Source organism: Drosophila hydei, unplaced genomic scaffold (genome assembly GCF_003285905.1).
Source record: "Drosophila hydei strain 15085-1641.00,03,60 unplaced genomic scaffold, DhydRS2 tig00000361-arrow-arrow-pilon, whole genome shotgun sequence".
Lineage (NCBI taxonomy): Eukaryota > Metazoa > Arthropoda > Insecta > Diptera > Drosophilidae > Drosophila > Drosophila hydei.
In genome coordinates this window covers 411487-431872 of record NW_022045717.1, presented here as the reverse complement: position 1 = coordinate 431872, position 20386 = coordinate 411487, and the positions used below count along the sequence as shown (strand labels likewise).

General features: G+C 43.9%; 1 protein-coding gene across 1 annotated transcript in view; it reads right to left on the bottom strand.

The window, feature by feature from the left end:
* Positions 1 to 5818: 5818 nt before the first annotated feature.
* LOC111604054 overlaps positions 5819 to 20386 on the bottom strand; it is a 36703-nt gene continuing 22135 nt past the window's right edge. Inside the window, exons 3-5 of the mRNA XM_030224121.1 lie at positions 19595 to 19679; positions 9215 to 9278; positions 5819 to 5913 (exon numbers count right to left, since the gene is read on the bottom strand). Coding sequence (XP_030079981.1) covers positions 5819 to 5913; positions 9215 to 9278; positions 19595 to 19679 — 244 coding nt within the window. The remainder of the gene's footprint in view (positions 5914 to 9214; positions 9279 to 19594; positions 19680 to 20386) is intronic.

Here is a 20386-nt window from a genome sequence, read left to right as displayed (position 1 = left end):
TTATCGATGATCAATTATCGATGATCGATTATCGATCATGGATTATCGATTATTGATGATCGATTATCGATTATAATTTATCGATTATCGATTGTCGACTATCGATGATCGAATATCGATGATCGATTATCGATTGTCGATGATCGATGATCGATTATCGATTAGTATCGATTAGGAAATGAACTGAGTTATCGCAAGAAAAAAAGTGATATGCTCGTGCTGTGTCTGATGTGAAGAACATGTCAAGCTTAAGGCTTTTCTGGCTAACGAGTTCAGTCGAACGGGCGAATATATCGACTCAGCTCTTCATTTTGATCAAGAGTATATATACTTTCATATAGTCTGCCACGCATTCTGCCTCATTATGGCCCGCCCCATTTGCAACGGATTCAAGGGCAAGCCAAAGTAGATTCACTTGAATTTGAACTCTTTTAGCCTAAACTAAATTTTCTTAAAGACAAATTTGATGCAGCTGTCTGCCTCTCTCGGTCCCCCTCTCTCCCGCAGCGTGCTCAAGTGCGTTTGGTAAACAATCGAAACAGCGTTTAGATTCGCAGAATGCGTATAAATAATTGTGTGCAACATATTCATGCAAGTTTCGCGAAGCCGACAAATGGAGGCTTCATACGATACATGGCCAGGCTATCATATGGTTAAATGCGATACCAAATATGTCTGTTTACAGATCGATAAGAAGCAAGCCAAACAAAAATAGAGAAAAATGAAAATAGAAATAAAATTGTTGAGACACAAATTGCGATTCCACGAAATCAATGCAAACACATGAGGCAGAGAGAGAGGGCGGGGGAGAGCGGCATACGCTTGTTGTTTGTTGCTGAACTTTGCATTTTGGCAAGGACAGCCAACGGCAGAGAGAGAGAGAGAGAGAGAGAGAGAGAGAGCGAGAAAGTGAGAGGGAACGATGCGTGGATGGGAGCTGCGGGTTCGGGGCCAAGCACAGAATCCCTTCAAATTCATAGATTGAACTTGCACTTGGGCAAAGCAAACACACACACACACACACAGAGGGCAAGGGGCAGGGGTAGCGGGAGGGTGCGCTGGCCGAGGGGGGGTTGTGTTAGGGTGGTTATCTTTGCAGCGCTGCAGGACGAGGACACAGCTTAAATGCTGGCGGTAGGTCAGGAGCAGCAGCTGCAAAAGCTTTTTGCCCGCACTGACCTGCCGCACGTAGCCGCACGTTGCCCGTGGCACGTACTGCGCAGGAGCTGGCGCGCGTGTGTGTGTGTGTGTGCAGGCATTTCCAAGGCAACGTGCATGCAAAGTTCAATGTACCGCTGCACAGTGCGACGTCGAGTCCAAGGACATTGATACGTGGCGTTGCATGCAACCAAACCCAGCAGCAGCAGCAGCAGCAGCAGCAGGAGCAGGAGCAGTTGGCGACGAATTGTTATGTCTATGCAGAGCCCATAAAACTGTGCCACCAAAATGGCATTGACGAAATGAGCAGCGCAACTAAGTGTGGCAGTGGCAGCAACTGAGCGTGGCACGTTGTCGCAGGTAACCGTGCCACATTGACAGCTCAACAGGCGGGCTCTGAGCGCTGTCCAAGTCATGTTTCGAACCCGTTCGAACATTCTGAATGAAGCAAGTCAAATAATTCAAATGATTCGAATCATTTGAATGAATCAATTCATAATGAGAACGCACTCTGTGCATTCACTGAGTCAGAGTCAGTTTTCACACGATTCAGTTGAACCATTCATTTATGAATCAGGCGAACATTGATTAGAACTATTTTATATGCTTCGAAGTGATTCATATGATTCGAATCATTCATTAAGTCTTTTTTAATTTGAATCATTTTATAAGAATCAAACAATTTTCAGGACTTAGTTATGAATCATGTGAATATTGACTCATGTGACTCAAGTCATTCACTCAAATGAGTCTTTTTTAATTTGAATCATTTTTAAGGAATCAATTTAAATAAATAAATAAAGTTATGAATCATGTTAATTTCGACTCATATGATTCGAATCACTCACTCAGCTGTTCATTTGGTTTATCTTAACTTGAAACATTTTAAAGAATCAAACAATAGAAATGATTCAGCTATGAATCATGTGAATATTGGATCATATGATTCACACCATTCACTCAACTGAGATAAATGAATATCTTAATTTGAAATATTTTATTATGATTCACAAACGAATCAAATGATTCGAAAGACTTTGTAATATATTCAATTAATTGAAATGATTCAATTTTTGATTAGAATGCACTCAATTCTTTAGTTACAATTTGAATCATTTTTTAAGAAATAAAAATGATTCATTTAATTTATTAATTTTTGACTCATATAAATATTGCTTTCAAATCAAATAATTTCAATGGTCTTATATGCTTTGATATGATTCAAATCATGCACACATTTAGCTTAAGCTTAGCCAGATGATTCGACTTGCTTCGTAACATTTAGAAATGATTCATGATTTATGCATTCATTGCATGGCAAATGCTGTGATGTAGCCAATGCCAGGCGATTCAATGGCTTCCAATGCATGGCTCGATTTGATGAGAATGATATAACATACATATATATGTATCTATATAACTGAAGCTTTGCTCTCGATTCCATTCCATAGCCATTGGCTGAGCGAAGTCTGACTGAATGATTCACTTTGTTCGCTCAGCTGAGCTTCGTTTTATTAGACAGGGTATGCAGCAGTCGATCATTTAAATGTGTTCTACATGAATTCATCGACTTTGCTGTGTTTAATAAGTCGAGATTTAACCAAGTCCAGACGTCTAACTGTGTCTAACTGTCTCGCTCACTCATGCTGCCCCGCTCATCCCCTCGCTCACTCACTCTATTGATGTGTTTGGCATTTGAATTGCTCATTTCACAAATTTATTTATTTTTGCGCATTTTATTTAATTTTTCTTTTATTTTCGCAATTTTGTTTTTTTTTTTTTGATTTTATTTCATTTTTATTTTTGCCCCTGTAACGAGCTCTGTCAATGTGCAGGGGCGTGCAAGACTCAGACACCCACACACACACACATGCACACCTACATAGACTCACACACACACACACACACACACTGAGCGCTTGATGATTGTCGTTTGAATTGCGTCGTGCGTTGAATTCAAGCGCCAAGTGAAAGTTGTTCAATTGTTTATTATGATTATTGTTGCTATTACAATTACTATTACTTATGCCATTGTTGTTGCTGTGGCTGTTGCTGCTGCTGTGCGTTTGGCTTTGACAGTTGGCAGCGTTTGCAGCGCATATTACGCATACGCCCCGCTTAACTGGCAAGTTCAAAGGCAACGATCGAGCGCGCCCCCGCAACAGCCACAGCCACAGGCACAGCCAAGCTCCACTCGCCACTGGTCACTCTCCTATTGCCCGCTCCGCCCCCGCCCCTGCCCTCACCCTTCCCCTCTACGCTGAGCCGTGCCTCGCATTTAAAAAGACAGAAACAATTTTGTAATTGTTAAAGTGCAAATCCACAAAAAATTACACAAAAATAAATCAAATAAACTGAAAATAAATAAAATAAAATAAGCTACAAATACGAATAGAAACACAAATAGAAATAAAACCTTTGCGCCGCACAAAATTTGCACTTTTTTCACTTTCTCCTTTTGTGCACGCTTTTGACATTTTAATTGCTTTTTGCCCATTAAATGCAAAGCGAGAAAACTGGCTTTGGGGCGTGGCAGCTGGGCCGGGCGAAGCATTAGAGCAGCCAACAACAAGTTGAGCCGACAGCAGAATGCGAAGGGCAAGCGCAGAGCGAGATGGAGAAGGGAGCGAGAGAGGGCAAAGAGAAGAATGAGAAGCGATAAGGGGAGTGTGAGGATAACGGGGAAAGGGAACAAAAGGATAAGAAAGAGAAGACATGCATGGCAGAGAGTGAGAAAGAGAGAGGAAGAAATAGAGCAAGAGCGGTGGAAGGCGAGGGAAAAGGAAATAATGGAAGAGGGAATGAAAGAGTGGGAGAGAAAGAGACAGAGAAAGAGACAGTAACAGAAAGGAAAAAAGAGAGAGAGAGAGAGAGAGAGAAATTAATACGGAGAATGTGTGAGCAAGAGAAAGGAAAAGAGACAGGAAGAAGGGGCGATAAAGAAAGAGAAAATTAAAAAAATTTAACAGAAAGTGAAAACCAATGAGAGAGAGAGAAGGAGTAGCAAAGACAGAGACAGCAAGAGAAGGATAGAGAGAAAGAAAAAGATGTATAAATAGAAAGATAGGGCAAGAAAAAGCAAGAGAGAGGGAGAGAGACATAAATAGACAGAGATAAAGGAACAAACGATAGAAAGTAGAAGAGCTAGAGAAATAGGGAGAGAGAGAGAAAGAGAGAGAAAGAGAGAACAAGAAGAAGATTAAAGCCTGAACAAAAGGCAGAGAGTCTCAGAGAGAGAATGACAGAAAGAGAGCGTGAGACAGAGTGAGGCAGAGTGAGACAGAGTGAGACAGACTGAGACAGAGTGAGACAGAGTGAGACAGAGCGAGACAGACTGAGACAGAGTGAGACAGAGGGAGACAGTGAGACAGAGCGAGACAGAGTGAGATAGAGCGAGGCAGAGTGAGACAGAGCGAGATAGAGTGAGACAGAGCGAGACAGACTGAGACAGAGTGAGACAGAGCGAGACAGAGTGAGATAGAGCGAGACAGAGTGAGACAGAGTGAGACAGAGCGAGACAGAGTGAGATAGAGTGAGACAGAGCGAGACAGACTGAGACAGAGTGAGACAGAGCGAGACAGAGTGAGATAGAGCGAGACAGAGCGAGACAGAGTGCAGGAAACAGGCAAGAAGCGAGGCAAGCATCAGCAGCAAACAACATTCAAAGAGTTTTGCAGTTAAATTCGCAGTTCGTAGGCCACAGCTGAGCAGGGCCAGGGCCACACACGCAGCTATAGGCATGTGTGTCTGTGTGTGTGTCTGTGTGTGTGTGTGTGTGTTGCTGCGATCTATTGATGCGCCTCACAAATTCTGATCTCGATTCGACGACAAAGTTCAATGACTTTGAGACTGGCAGAGAGCAAACGAAAGCATAAAAACAAATAATAAAATATAATAAATGCATATATATATAATATTTATATATAATATATATATATATATGTGCCTGCACTTATGTAACATTTACCCAGTAACGCTGAAAGCAGCAGGAAACCTAGAAAAACGTACAATGAAAAGTGAAAAAGCAGCCGCAGCAGCAACTGTTGCCGCTGCTCAGGCTTCAATTTTTGCTGTTTTTCTTGCAGTTGTTGAAAGGAAAAACTTGTCCCAGGCGGCGACGGCAACTGCAGCCAGTTTGAGCCCACGTTAGAAGCGGGCAACAGCAACAGCAACAGCAACAACAGCCTCTGCCACATCCAAGTCCAAATGATTGCAGCAATGTTAATGTTGCTGTTGCCCGCTTCTATTGCTGCTGCTGCTGCTGCTGCTGTTGCTGTTGCTGTTGGCCGTCGTCATTTCGCTTCCTTGTGTGACATAACAGCCAAGCGGTGGGCAGCAACACAAGCCAACAACAACGATGACAACGTCGATCTTTACCTCCATAGTGTGCCACATTCCAGTTTTTCTCGAGCTGCATTTCGTGTGGCTGGAAAATCCCGTTTTGCTTTTATTTTTGCCCATTCACTGATTCGATCAGACGGCGTAATGAAAATGAGAAAAATGGCAAGCTAACTAACAATGCCAACTGCAACATGTACAACAGCAACAGCAACAGTGCAACGTTGCCGTTGCAAGTTTTACTTTCGTTTTTCACGTAACAAGCAGCAGCAACAACAACAACAACAACAACGATGACAACAGCAGCAAAAGGAAAATGGTGTTAGCAGGCAATGTTGCCGCTGCCACAGACGGGGGCACGCAGCCAGGGGGCAGCTTGCTCCATTGCTGCTTGCTGGCGATCAATTGCAACGGCAACTGCAAGCAGGAAGTGCAGCAGGCCAAAAAGATGCAATGCGAAAGCGAGACAGACAAATGCATTAAACTTGCACGTTGCTTGTTGCATGTTGAATGTTGCACGCTGTCAGTGCGGGTGGCAGCCCAAAAAAAGCTAAAGAAATGTAAAGAGAAGCGCAACGAAAAGCCAAAAGGGCGCCGCAGCCGAAGTGAAGCAAGCTAAACTGCTCGACTTGCCACATACCCTAACTTCCTGCCACGCACTCCAGCTGCAGCTGCAGCCACTGCCAAAGACTCTCGCAGTGCTGAGCCTTCGCTAAAGAATTCTTTTGAGAGACTTTTGAGCGGCATACATAGAGTCTCAACATTTGTATTCGAGGCGAGCCCTGAGCCCAGAATTTTAGACTCAAATTCAATTTATATTTAATTAAGAGAAAAGCAGATGTCACTGATGAGGTGCCTATTAAGCTGGTAGGTAACAGAGAACAGATGGAGGCAAATGTTAGGAGTCAGTCAATCAGTCAGTCGGTCACTCAAGGCAGACAAGCAATCAATCAATCAGTCAATTATGCTGACAGTAAGACACTCAAGTCGGTCAGTCAATCAATCAATTATGCAGCTTGTTCGCTAGATAATCAATCAAGCAGTCAAATAGTCAATCAGTCAGTCGGTCAATCAAGGCAGGCAAGCAATCAATCAATCAGTCAATTATGCTGACAGTAAGACACTCAAGTCGGTCAGTCAATCAATCAATTATGCAGCTTGTTGGCTAGATAATCAATCAAGCAGTCAAATAGTCAATCAGTCAGTCGGTCAATCAAGGCAGGCAAGCAATCAATCAATCAGTCAATTATGCTGACAGTAAGACACTCAAGTCGGTCAGTCAATCAATCAATTATACAGCTTCTTGGCTAGATAATCAATCAAGCAGTCAAATAGTCAATCAGTCAGTCGGTCAATCAAGGCAGAGAATCAAGTAAATGCCAGTCAATATGAACAGATAAACAATGCGGTCAGTCAGTGCATCAATCAATCATTCAATCAATGAATGATTTATATACAGCCGGTAACAGACAATCAATCAAGCAGTCAGTCAATCAGCCAAGGCAAGCGGTCAATCCATCAGTCAATCAATCAATTATACAGCCATTCAATCAATGAATCAAGTATGCAGCCACTCAGAATGATAATCAATCAAGCAGTCACTCAGTCAATCAGTCAATCTATCAATCAATCAATTATACGGCCAGTTGACTATGCAATCAATCAAGCAGTCAATCAAGCAGCAAGTCAATCAAGGCAGATAATCAATCAAGCAGTCAATCAGTCAATCAATCAGTCAATTAAGCTGTCAATCAATCAATCAAAGCTGTCATGCAGCTATATAATCGAACTAACAGGCAATTATTCAGTCAAATGATGAGTGAACAGTCAACACATTCAGCTTGGTCAGTCCATCAATCAGTGAGTCAATCAGTCAATAAGCCTATCAAATTTGTTTGCCGACTGACTAACTAACCGTGTGAGTAAGATAGTCGATTAATAATATATATATTAATGGCATAAAGCATAGATCTTCCAGGAACTTTAGGCAATCAGTCAAGCTATCAATCCATCAATCAATCAGGAGTCGTATCAAGGCTGATTAGCTTATCAGACTCCTATATATATATATATATATATATCGTATACATATCGTATATATATATCTATATATCGTATATATCATATATATCGTATATATCATATATATCGTATATATATTTCCTTACTTTCACGCCATTGTCTCGAGTGTTTCGGGTTGGGACGAGCCCGGGTTGAACGTAGGTCTAGGGCTGCGACGGCGGCAGCTGCAGTCGCCTCCTGCGGCTTGGCCGCGCCTCGTGTGCATGCCCCGCGCCTCTCTGAGTGGAGTCGACGTAACTGACACAACTTGTGGCAAGTTGAGACGGCAAAATCGAAACGTTGCGATCGTTAGGCAAAAGTTGCAAAAAAGAAATAGAAAAACGAAAAACGAAAAACGAAAAACTGGTTTTCCCTGCGAAAAGCAAGCGGAGTGAAAAATAAAAATAAAAATGAAGTCAGCGACGATCAACTTGGCCCGTTGCGTGTTTCAGCTAGCCATGGGAGGCAGGGGCCGGGGGTGGCATGGGCGCTGGGGCAGTCGATTACTTCATCGACGGAGAGAAAGTGGCAGGAAAAACTGTTGCAGTTGCAGCCGTCGCAAGTTGCAACAAGATGGCGTGTCATGGCTGGCGCTGCTGCCACGCTGCAACATTTCCCCATTTCCCATTGCAACTTCAGCCATGATTATGTGGCATTAACTTTAGCTTACGTAACCTCCAATGCAATGCAATGCAATGAAAAATTGCAAATCGTATGATGGCCGACACCGACACCCCGGCCACACTGGTTATGCAGCATGCCCCATGCACCGCTCAAGCTACCCCTGGCCCGCGTGCAACTGGCAAATGTTGCGCAAATGAAGCCAACAAGGAAAACAACAACAAAGGCAGCGACAACTCGACGATCGTCGTCGTTGAACGTGAAAAGCGGAAAACTTTTGCAGCTTGTGGCACACAAAAAAAAATTGAATATAAGTGGTTGGCGGATGGGCGGCAGGGAACGGGGGAAGGCAGTGGGATCATGCACAAGCCAAAGGCAATTGGAAACCGTTAGCTTTAAGGTTAGGGTTCAGCTGATCACCGATCGATATATGGGTTAGTTGAACTTAGGCCGAAGCTATGATATATGGGGTTACATCTATCATATGGTAAAAAGTAATAATAATAATTAAGAAGAGCTAGGAAACGGCATAGATTTCAGAGGAGATTCAGAAAATGTCTTTAGTTGTGGATGTTGTGGATTGCAAGTGGATTTAGCATCGCATCAAGACTTAATATAATTATTAGCATCAGAATCTGTCAACTGTAAGTCGTAAGCTGTTCTACAGCGATAGAAACAGTTAAATTGCTAAACAGAATTCACGAAGACGAGTGGATTCACTTTCACAACAGACTTTTAAGCACCGTCCACTTGTAGATTGAAAGAGTGTGTGTTGAGTGTGGACTGTGGAGTGGAGTGCCTGCCATTTGAAGGGGCGGCCAGACACCTTGAGGAGCACTTGGACAACATTGAAGCATAAACACACACCAACACACCAACACACACACACATAGAAATATGCGAATGCAAATGCAAATGCAAATGCAAATACATAGAAACAGGCTGGCTGTGGGTGTTGTTTTTGCAAAGTGTAGCCAGATATTGCATAAGCGGATTGCATAAGCCAGATCTGGCAACTTCGTTGCGATCAGCTCACCTGTTTTGTATTGTGATCCTGCCAAACGATTGCGTGTTATATGCTGTTCCTCTGCCTGACATGTCTGCAACAAAAGAAAATGGCGAAATGTACATGAGCATACATATGTGGAATGTGGAATGTGGAACATATGGCCTAACATTGTCATTAATATAGTCATAATTGCTTTACAACTCCTTCGCAGTGCAGCTCTCTCTCTCTCACTCATTCACACGCACACATGCAGACACACTAGAATATACCAATATGGAGCATTGCATTTCACTCTTGTTTTCGATTTCATTTTCGTTCGCTCGGTCGCTGGGTCGTTGGAGCAGCAACCGCAGCAGCAGCTGCTGCTGCTGTCGCAGTCGCAGCCAACGCCAACGTCATCAGCGCAGCGAAGCTTTTCTAAACGCTCTCTCGCTTATGTGCGCTCTCTCTTTGCTGTCTGCTAGACTCGCTCTCTGTGCTCTCCCTCTCTCTCGGCTGCACATGCAGCGCAACTGACGTCGTCGTCGTTAGCTTATGTTATTCAATAGCGCACGCCGCTGCCAGTGCTACTGCATTTGTGTGCGTGTGTGCTTTTGTATTTTATGTTGTTTTATGTCTCTCTCTCTTTGAGTGTGTGTGTGTGTTTGTGTGTGTCTTTGCTATCTGCCGCCGTCGTCGCCATCGCCGTGGTATTGTACGTTGCCTATTGCCACTGCAACGGCTGAAACGACCTCCTACAGGTCTTTGACCCAGTGCGACGACGATGCCGCGCTCTTGCCCGCTAGCCCCTTCCCTCTCGCGCGCTGCCATGACGTTCGCTTAGCTTTTCATTTGCACGTTATTATTATTTTCCTCAGTTTGGTTCGCTCACTCGCTCGCTCGCTCGCTCGTTCATTCGTTCATTTGTCTGCTCGCTCGCTCGCTCGCTCGCTCCTTCGTTTCGTTCATTCGCTCGTTTGTTGTTGCTGTTGATGTTGTTTCTTTCTTTCTTCTTTTGTTGTTGTTGTTTTTGTTGCTGCTGCTGCTGTTTTTTCCTTTTTCTGTTTGGCTTTGGCTTTGGCTCTTGTGTGTGCATTTCCCTTGTGCTGTGCGCCCGCCCATTTGCTTTTCTTTCAGCCATTTCCCTACTTGCGTTTTCTATTGATGCGTGTGGGCCAACCTAACCCTACAGACAAACCATAAAGAACCACCCGCCACCCACCCGCCACCTGGCTACCACCCGATGATAAAGCATCTGCAGCGCGCCTAATCGCAGGCATTTCGAGGACTGGGCAGAGAGGAAGCAGCCGCATTCATACATATATTTGCTTCTTCTGCCACTTCTGGTTGCACGTCTTCCACTTTGTTTGCGCTCAGCTGCTTCTTATTTATTGCACCGTTAACTGGGTTGCATTTTATTTTGTGTCTGGCATTTGATTTTGGCAGCTCGTGCACCCGTGCGCGCGCCCCCACCCACGCCCACTGGCTAATACCACATTATGTGGCATGTGGCATGTGGCAGATATGGCACGTGGACGCACGTGGAGCGTCGACATTTCATCGGCATTGTTGCCGCAACGCCTTCGAAACTGGCGCAGCCTTCGACCATGTAAAAAACCACTTGAGGCAGCTGATATCAGCACAGACAAAGACAAAGAAGGCGACACAAGGAGGAGGAGTGGGAGAGGGAGAGAGAGAAAGAAACACACACACACACACACACACACACACACACACACATGCAGCTTGCTTTGAAATCACTGCATTGCTCTATAAACTTTTAACCCAATTTTTATGCCTTATTTACAGAGACAGCAATGTTTTATTGTATGCTACTCACACACACACACACACACACACACATACTAGGTGGCTGCCTGCCATTGATGGAGTCATCCGCCTGGCGCTGTTTCATCTTCGTTTTTCCCGTTATTTATGTTCTGTTCATTTCACAGAGTATTTATAACTGTTCCACTAAGAAAGACAGCCTGAGCGAGTAGGTGGCGGCAAGGGGGGGGGGGGGGGTGATCTCATGGGACAAAGTAACTGTACTTCAAGGATAAACCATTCGAAATTTACTTCCATTGACTTGCCACGCAGCTTGGCTTTATCGATCGTTATCGATAACTGTTTGCGTTATCGATTCATGTGCGCAGGCAACGCTCACAAATCCTCGACCTTTGCATCGTGGCAAACATTTAATCAGCGTCCGAGCAACGACTGCAACAATTTCCATGCCGAATTCGTGTGGCAGGCAGGCGAAAGAGTCAATGACATTGCCACAAGCTGTGGCAGCAACCAAAACGTGCCTGTGTGTGTGTGTGCATATAAGTGCATCTATATGTGGACTGGGACATGAGCTGCACATGCAGCGCTCTCTGCTGCAACAACAACAACAACAACAACAACTCTTGAGTGCCAACTACTGCCCTACATTCAAGGCAACGACTCGGAGATAAGCGCTCACACACACACACATTGCCACTGCCAGCAGACACTTCTATGTGGCCCCCCAGCATTGCAGCCCAGCCCCTCCCCCTGCCCGTTGGTCTGCTGCACACACACACACAGAACAAACTAAAAAAACAACAACAACGCAACAGAGCAACAAAAAAATTCCGCTTCAAGTTCCAGAGTCTGTTCCGCATGTGTCTGTGTGTGTCTGTGTGTGTGTGTGTGTGTGTGTGTGTAGACATTCTAAGCGGTCATAGTCCCAGTAAACTTTCGCCTGCCGCATTTGGCGGCTGTCGTGGGCGTTTCAGCTAGAATATTGAGCAGAGGCAAATGCAATCACCGAGCCGTCGAGCCGTCGAGCACCTCTACTCAACCACATACATCACTGTAGCAGTTGGTCAGTCGATCAGTCAATCAATCAATCTGTATTTAATTCCGTCATACAGCCGTTGATCAGTTGATGAGTCGATCAATCGGTCAGCTCAAATAGCAAAAGAAAGTTGAACAAGCAGTAGGTCAATCATTCAGTCACTCAAAGCAATCAATCAATCAATCGACTCAGTTAGACGAACTGTGAAATTCCTCTGTCAAATCGCTCAATCAATCAGCCAATGCGTAGAGGAATCAGTCTGTAGTCGTCAATCATTCAATCATTCAATCATTCAATCAATCAATCAGTTGGTGCCTAAGGCAATTGATCAATCACTGAATCATGCCCTCAATCACTCAGTTATTTAGTCAAGCAATCTGGCAATCAGCCATTCAATGCATCACTCAATCAGTTCCTCATTTAGTCTGTCAGTGAGCCACGTGAACGACTGAGAGATACCCTTTAAAATTTGTTTTTCTCACATATTTTTAGAAAGAATCGTAGATGAGAAAGCGACGCTTTTATGGAGTATAAAACTCTTTCGCTTGCCATCTCTTTCTCTCTCTCTCTCTCTCTCTGTCTCTATGTCTCACTTACTTTCTATTTGTCTCACTTCTCGCTTTCTCTCTGTCTCCTCTCTCACACTCTTCGCTCTCTACCTACTCTCTCACTGTACCTTTCTCTCTCTATCTCTCTCTCTCTCTGTATCTCTTTCTCTCTCTATTTCTCAACTCTCTTTCTCTCTCTCTATCTGTCTCTTTGTCTCTCTCTCTATCTCTTTCTCTGTCTCTCTCTTTGTCTTTCTCTCTGTGTATCTCTATCTTTCTCTCTCTCTCTCTCGCTCTTTCTCTCTCTCTCTCTATCTCTCTCTCACTCTCTCTCTGTCTCTCTCTCACTCACTCTCTCTCTCTCTCTGTATCTCTTTCTCTCTCCCTCTATCCCGCCCTTTCACCTGTGTCTCTCTCTCTCTCTTTATCTCTGCCTCTGTCTCTAGAGTCCCATGAAGACATTAGATCTTTTGGGGTATTTTTCTTCTCTCTAGTTTTCTGGTTTCGTATTTCAATGAAAATTGTTTTGGAACTCGTAACTTCTTGCAGCGCGTTCAATTTGCACTTTGAACTTGACTTGCCCCCGCCGTGCTCTGTCCCTTTCGGTCACACGCTCTCTCCCTCTCTGTCCTGCATGCTGCTGTTAGCTCTTTGAGTCTCATTCCATAAATTTCACTAAACTTGAATTAAAAGTTTTCATGATCAACGACCAACGATGCGATGTAATCTGCTCCCCCGCCCAGCGCTCTCTGCCCCACTGCCTGCTCGCGGCAGAGACAACTTCCCAAAGGGGCAAGACCAAAGCGTTCAAGAGAAACAAAAACAAACAGATGGGTAAGCGACAGCCAGCGGCAGAGTGAGCGAGAGACAGAGACAGAGAAAGAGAGAGAGAGAGAGAGAGAGAGAATGGGAGTCGGAGCAAAAGGGAAAGATATGGAGTAAAAGTGAACGGGCAAGTTCAAGTTTATTTTCTGATGAAAAAATAACAAAAAGCCATAAGAAAAGAGAGACCGAAATATGTATATAATATTATAGACAACAACAACAACAACAACAACAACAACACGCACGAAAAAGACAACCAAAATAAAGGGCAAACAGAATCAAGCGCGATGCGATGGAAACTGCTGAGAGAAAGGGGAGAGCCGCGTGAGCGGGAGAGTCAAGGGGCAGAGGAAAGGTGTGACAAGTCATATTTAAAGTGTGTGGGAGGGAAAGAGAGAAGGAGAGTGAGAGAAGGGAGTGACAGAGAGCAATTGAAGTCAGAGGGACGGACTGCAGGCAAAACATAAATAAAATAGCTGCAGCTGAGACACACACACACAGAGCCAGTGTTGACCCCCAAAAAAAAGAGAGAAAAAAAACAACCGTTTTTTTTTCAAACTGTCTGTAACTGTAACCGGTTTCCACACTGACGCCAAAGCCGCTGGGTCGCTACCCTCAGCAGAGCAGTAGCAACAAAAGTAATAATAATAATAACAATAACTACAAAGTTAACAAATGCGAAAGACAGTTAACAATCTAACTAAGTAGCTGGACGCTGAAACTTTGAAGTGCCGCCTCGCCAGGTTTCATCAATGCGCAAGCCCCACGAAAAGAAGCGCCCTGCGACGTTGCAAAGAAAAAGTGAGAAATATTGAGCCAAGTAATAAACTGAAAAACTATTGAACGTGAATTGTTAGCCAACCAGGGGAGGGCAGGGGGTTGCAGCTGGGAAATACCCTGTAGGGGGAAGGCACTCACAAGAGCCTGAATAACTTTTTATCGATTCGTCTCGCATATTTATCGATCAGTTTCATTAGCAATAGTTGCAAAATAAATAAAATCAAAGTGCTTAACACTTTCTCATTAGGTACAGCCAGACATCTGTGCGCAATGGCACCGCATTGTACCTTTTTCCAGCATAGTTCAACATTTTTCTCTAGTTTGAAAAGTTAAAAAAAAAACTCTTTTCTCGATTAAGCAATACTATCATAGCGCATACCCTGCAAAGTAACCAATGGTACACCATTGTACCTTTTGCTTAGGCATACTACAAATGAATTTGTGTTCAGAAATTTCAATATTCTTAAAAGATCTTAAGTAGACTTCATTTTCTTGGCTAACAATTCGACTTTGGTACATTTTCTTGTAGTTTTAAGGCACAAGAGATTTCACATTTTCTATATTTATTGATTTAAGCGACAGTTTCATGTATTTGTATGCAAAAATTATAGATGGATATGTCCCCTATGTACCCCATGTACCCCACAGTACAGTGCTGTACCTTTTCCACTTAATATACATTATATGTGTACCTATTCGACTTTGGTACATTTGCTTATAGGTTTAAGGTACAAGAGACAAGTTGTCAAGTGTCAGACTGTGACTGCGACAGTGACTGTGACTGTGACTGGGGGTCGACTGGCACAGCCACTGTAGCTCGCTCTCTGCCATGCTGACCTGGCCCCTCTCTCTCTCTCTCTCGTGCACTGCCGCTCTCACTCGCTCTCTCTTTCGCTGTCGTTGCGCTGCTTTACGGTCACTTGAACTTCCAGTTTTTTTTTTTTTTGCTGTATTTTTTTGGGCATCGCTTGCGTTGACAAGCAACAAAACAAAAGACGGCTGCGAAAAGGGCGTAAATTTGTTCATTAAGCGTTCATTGACATAGGCTTGATGCGAAGGGCGCGGCGAGGGGATAGAGCGTGTGTTGGGCGCGAGGTGGAGTTGAGGTTGAAGTTGGAGGTGGGGGTGGAGCTGGTGTTGGGGTCTGGCAGGCAGCAATTAAAATGTCCATTTTGTGCGAATCGTGCGCAAGGAGCCATCATTCAAATAGAGTCCAAAAAGAAAGCGACTAAAGAGAGAAGCGCAGCAACGATGGGCCGGCGGCAGCGAGGGTGCGCGGCGTGAGGTTGGGGTGTCAGCTGTTTAGCTGTCGATCTGCGTCAAACAATTTTGATGGCCGCGACTTGACAGCCATTTGAAGCTCAAACACACACAGACACACACACACACATGTCGCTGAAGCTTTTTTCAAGTACAGTACTTCAACATGGAGCTGGCGTCGTAATTGATGTGAAAGTGAAATTTTGTTTCGGTTATATTTTCTTTCTCCTCTTCGCTTTATTTTGTTTTTTTTCTTCTTTTTATGCGTTGCGTTGCGTAGCGTGGCGGGGCGTGGCATGGTAAGAGGGGCAGTGGCAGTGGCGGCGGGTCAAGTCAGGTAACTGCGAGTGACCATAACCTTAAGTTTTGTTTTTATGTCTTTTGGCCAAAGCAAGAGCAAAAGCAACAGCAGCTAAACGAATGATGATCGCTGTTTTAAGCCGCAGCCCCCGCCTCTGCCGCTGCCGTTTTCGCTGTTGCTGCCGCTGTAGACGCCGCAGCTGACGTCGCTGCTATCAAGTAATCTTCAGAACTGAAAGAACACGTGCTGCCTGCCCGAAGACAGTGGCAGCGACGCTGCCGTTGACGCTAACGCAAAGCCAACGGCGACGGCGACGCCGACGACAACGCCAATTCCGACAACGTCGTCGTCGTCGTCGCAACGGGTTCAATGGCTGACCCAATTTCGGGCAAAGCGTCGAATGAGTGGAAAGAAGCAGACGAGAGCGAAGCACGCACTGTGAAGTGTAGTGAAGTGGAGAGTGGTGGAGAGTGCAGAGTGGAGACAAGCACAGCGCAACGGTGTGAAGTTTTGATAGAGTTGGGCCGAACGGGAATAGTTGTGAAAGCAGCAGGCAACTAAAGCACATGAGAGAATGCGAAAGAGAGAGCAGAACATATATACAGGAACAATTCAGAGAGACAAAAGTTCATCACATGATGACGATGACGATGACGATCAAGAGCGAGTGCAGCTCTCAGCAAATAACTCTCTCTCTTTATCTCTCTCTTCCTCTCTCTCCCTGCTTCTAACTGAGCTGAGCTACTGTTACAGTTTGCTTACTTACTTTATTTGCCGTTGTTGTTGTTGTTGTTGTTGTTTTTGCTTTGGTCGTATTGCCTGATTGGCATTCATGTGATTGTTGCTTTTGCTTTTGTGGGTTCGTTGTTACTTTTATGTAATTTCATTTATTTTCACTCTTTCCGTGTGGCTGACTGTATTTTTTTTGTTCGCTCGTGTACTTTCTTTGCGCCAGAAGGGTAGCAACTGGTGGACCTGAGTGCGAGTGAGCACGCGCTACTCGCTGGGCCCGCTTAATGCAACGGAATTGGCAATGCAATAATTTCTCAATGCTACACTGTTATACACCTATTTAGATGAATGTGTGTGTGTTTGTTGTGTTTCTCTGTCTGTTTGTATTTGCATATTAATTTGCGGCTTGGCGCTGCAAAATGTTATTGTTTGACCGTCAGCCGCTGCGTATACGCAATGTGCAAATCACATTACGCATACGCCCCCTTGGCCGCGCATATATGCATTTAATGCACATCCATGCATATTCAACATTGAATGCGGCCAAACAACTGCGACAACAACAATTTGCACAGCCAACTGCATCCTCAACAACAGCAACAAAAGCAACAACAGCGACAACAGCAACATTCATGTTGCTCACAATTTGTCGATTACGTGAAAGTTTATTGAACTTTCGATTTTGCTAAAAACTATTTTCAATTCAAAAGGTGGCGCACAATTGCACGCCGCACAGCACTACAGATATGGCTTTGTGTGCGTGTAAGTGTAAGTGTGTGTAAGTGTGTTTAAGTGTGTGTGTGCGTGCATAGTTTGCTCAGTGAGTCGCTCGGTCAACGAGTCAATGGCGGCTGTTGGCAGTTGGCAATCGGCGCTTGAAACAGCCGCCAAGCGAATCGAATGCAATCGTGACACACACACACAAGCACACACACACAGACACGGAGTTAGCTAGACCGACTATGAATTACCCTGTATTACAAAATTATAAATTATACATATAATGTTTAATAATTTGAATAATAAATAGTCTTATATTATTATTATTCAAATTCAATCAATCGATATATATCAATATTGTTATTAATTTCCTGGGTAATCGTAATCGTAGGGACTTTCACTTGTTTTATAAGTAAACAAAATTGCTTTGTGAATCAAATTTGATTTACTTCGACTTTTTTCACAACCATAAAATTTTCTTAGAAGCCAATACTTTCAGATTTATGCCTAGGTTTGTCTGCTCTTTGTGTTCTTGTTGCTAGTTTTATGCACTTCTTATTACTTTTTTACTCGTTGCTGCTGTTGCATTTTGCTTTGATTTGCTTCGGCACTTTCCATTGCATAAGAGCAAAAGTTGATGAGAAGCTGAAAGTGGGTGAAGTTGCTCGCGAAATAGTGGGGAATGGGGCTGACATGTTGGGGCCACATGTTGGGGATGATTCGCTTGGCAGCTACTGCACTGTTCAAACACTTGAAAAATGACCAAATGGACACTCAAACATCTGCCTCTTGGCCTGCCACTCTCTACCCCTCAGTCTCCCCCAATGCTATTCATTCTCATTTAAAAAAAAAAAAAGAAAAAAAAAACGACTCACTTCCTTGTTTGCGCCTGCCCCCACTCGACGGGTAGCAACCGCCAATGGCCTCGACAAATGCACCCCGGCCTTCCTATTGCAGCCGTAACAAGCGCTTGCAACGTTGACTCCATTAAAAGGTAAGTGGCTGGGTGGACAGATTGGCGGTGCAGCGGGTGCGTTGTCTGCCTATAAGCCACCTATGTCAAGTGTGTGTCTGTGTGCATGTGTGTGTATGTGTGAGTGTGTCTGTAGCTTGTTATGTTGTATAGTCAAACAGCAGGAACAACAGCAACAACGTTGCACGACTTGTCGTCATCATCAAATTGTTTTTAGTTTTTCATAGAAACAGAAACCGGGCATATTAGTTCAGCAGAAAACATATATTTGAAATATGGGCAACATATTATTTCATATAGTTGTAATCAATACAAACAAGACAAAATGTAATCATTTTACTCGAATATTGAATACCCTACCCTAACCTACCCATATTGATTATAACACTCAATGAATGCAACCTATCATAAGTAAAAATATATTTATATATACATATTTATTTTTATAAATATTTATTTATGTATATATATGTGTGTGGGTTTATGAGCCATCACAGCTGCTAACAGGGCAGCAGCTAGTCGAGAAGGCATTAGCTCAACTCTGCTACTTATTAACTGTTGTCCTCGTATTCCACCTCTCTCTCTCTTCACTTTTCACTCCCATTTGCGCTTGTCCACCTCTCCAATTGTCGCTCTCACTGCTCTGTCAGCCCCTGACAAGCTCCTCTTTCCTCTCTCTCTCTGTTTGCTCTCTCCCACACCTCCCGATCGCGCAGCCATCTATGCCTTTTACATCTGCCACCCATCTCATTGCAATTGGCGTCATTTCGTGCGCCGCTGCCGCTGCCGCTGCCGCTGCCGTTTGCATCATCACCTTGTGCCGTTGTCAGGGCATTGGCACAGTTTCTCTTCTTCTTATATGAATACATGCACACACACACACAGCCGTCTGCTTTGTATGTGCTTTACTCTTTTTTTTGCATTTTTGCTGCGCTTCTAATTCGCCTTTTGATTTTCTTGTTTTCGCAGTTGCAGTTGCTTTTCATGTTGTTGTTGTTATTGAAAGGGTATTTATTATTGGATATATGTATTAATGTGTATATGTGTGTGTGTGTGCGTGTGTGTGTTAGCGTTCTGTGAGTCTGACTCTATGCACATTGAAATTATTTATAAGCTAAATATCGATATACCACTATAAGCATATCGAAACTAAATAAATCGATAAGTGTGACAGCCTTTTATTGTTTTTTAATTATTAAGCATCGATTACTAAATAAATTCCAATAAAAGTTACATACCAACAATCGATCGATATACTTATAAGATTTCTGCATTGGTATCGATAACACATAAATCGGTCTATTGCCGTCAATAACATATAAAAGGTATGTAAAACATTTATTTAAATAGTTTTTCCTCATATATCTTTCCAATTTATCGAAGGATTTACACGTTAACATCAATTTAGGGATCTCTGCACGACTCTTATTAGATCATCGATAACTGTAAGATACTCGTTACTTACCGAGTTAACAGTAAGCGAGGCAGCGACTACTGTGGCAACGTCTACAGCTGCGAGTCCTGCTCCGCGCAGATGGAATTGGAAATGGCTGCAAGAAAGGCGCGAAAAGAAAAGCGAGAGTTAATTTTAATTGCGACTAAAAATGATATGGTGCTACAGGTGAGTAAGGCAGGTAGACGGGTTAGAGACGACCTAGAGACCAAATGGAAAGTCAGTTACCGAGACCTGACTACGGGCCGACACTGGAAATATATATATTCGACAATGCACGCCAGGTCATATACCCTATATACCCTGGAACAGGCTGATTACGCTCGCTGCGGCCCAGGTAATTGAGGGAGCTAGCTGAAAATCAATGTCTATGTCTGCGACGCTGTCTCCACTATAAAAAGCTTTTGAGGGTCGCGGTGAGGGACGTCTGCGTGTCATTGTTGTTGGTTGCAGTGCATTTGCCAAAAAAAGCTTTCGACAGCAGCAGCACCAGCAGCTGCTGCTCATCTTCCCTCTTGCAGAAAGCTTTCAATGCCCTCTCTCGCAGGTAGCAAAAAAAGAAACAAAACGAAAATAACAAAGGAAAAAGCGCGACGTCGCTGCCAACGCGACCTGCCGCCTGTGCTGTGCTATTGGGATAGGTCCAAGTCCAGGCAGTATGCGTGCATGTGTATGAGTGCTTTTGCGCTCCCCTTGCTAAATATAGCAAATGATTGCAGTCGCATTTACAGTTGGCTCGCTCAGTCGGTTAGTCAGTCAGTCTGCGCCCCCTCTAGCAGTGCTATGCGCTTGACGCTCTTTGGC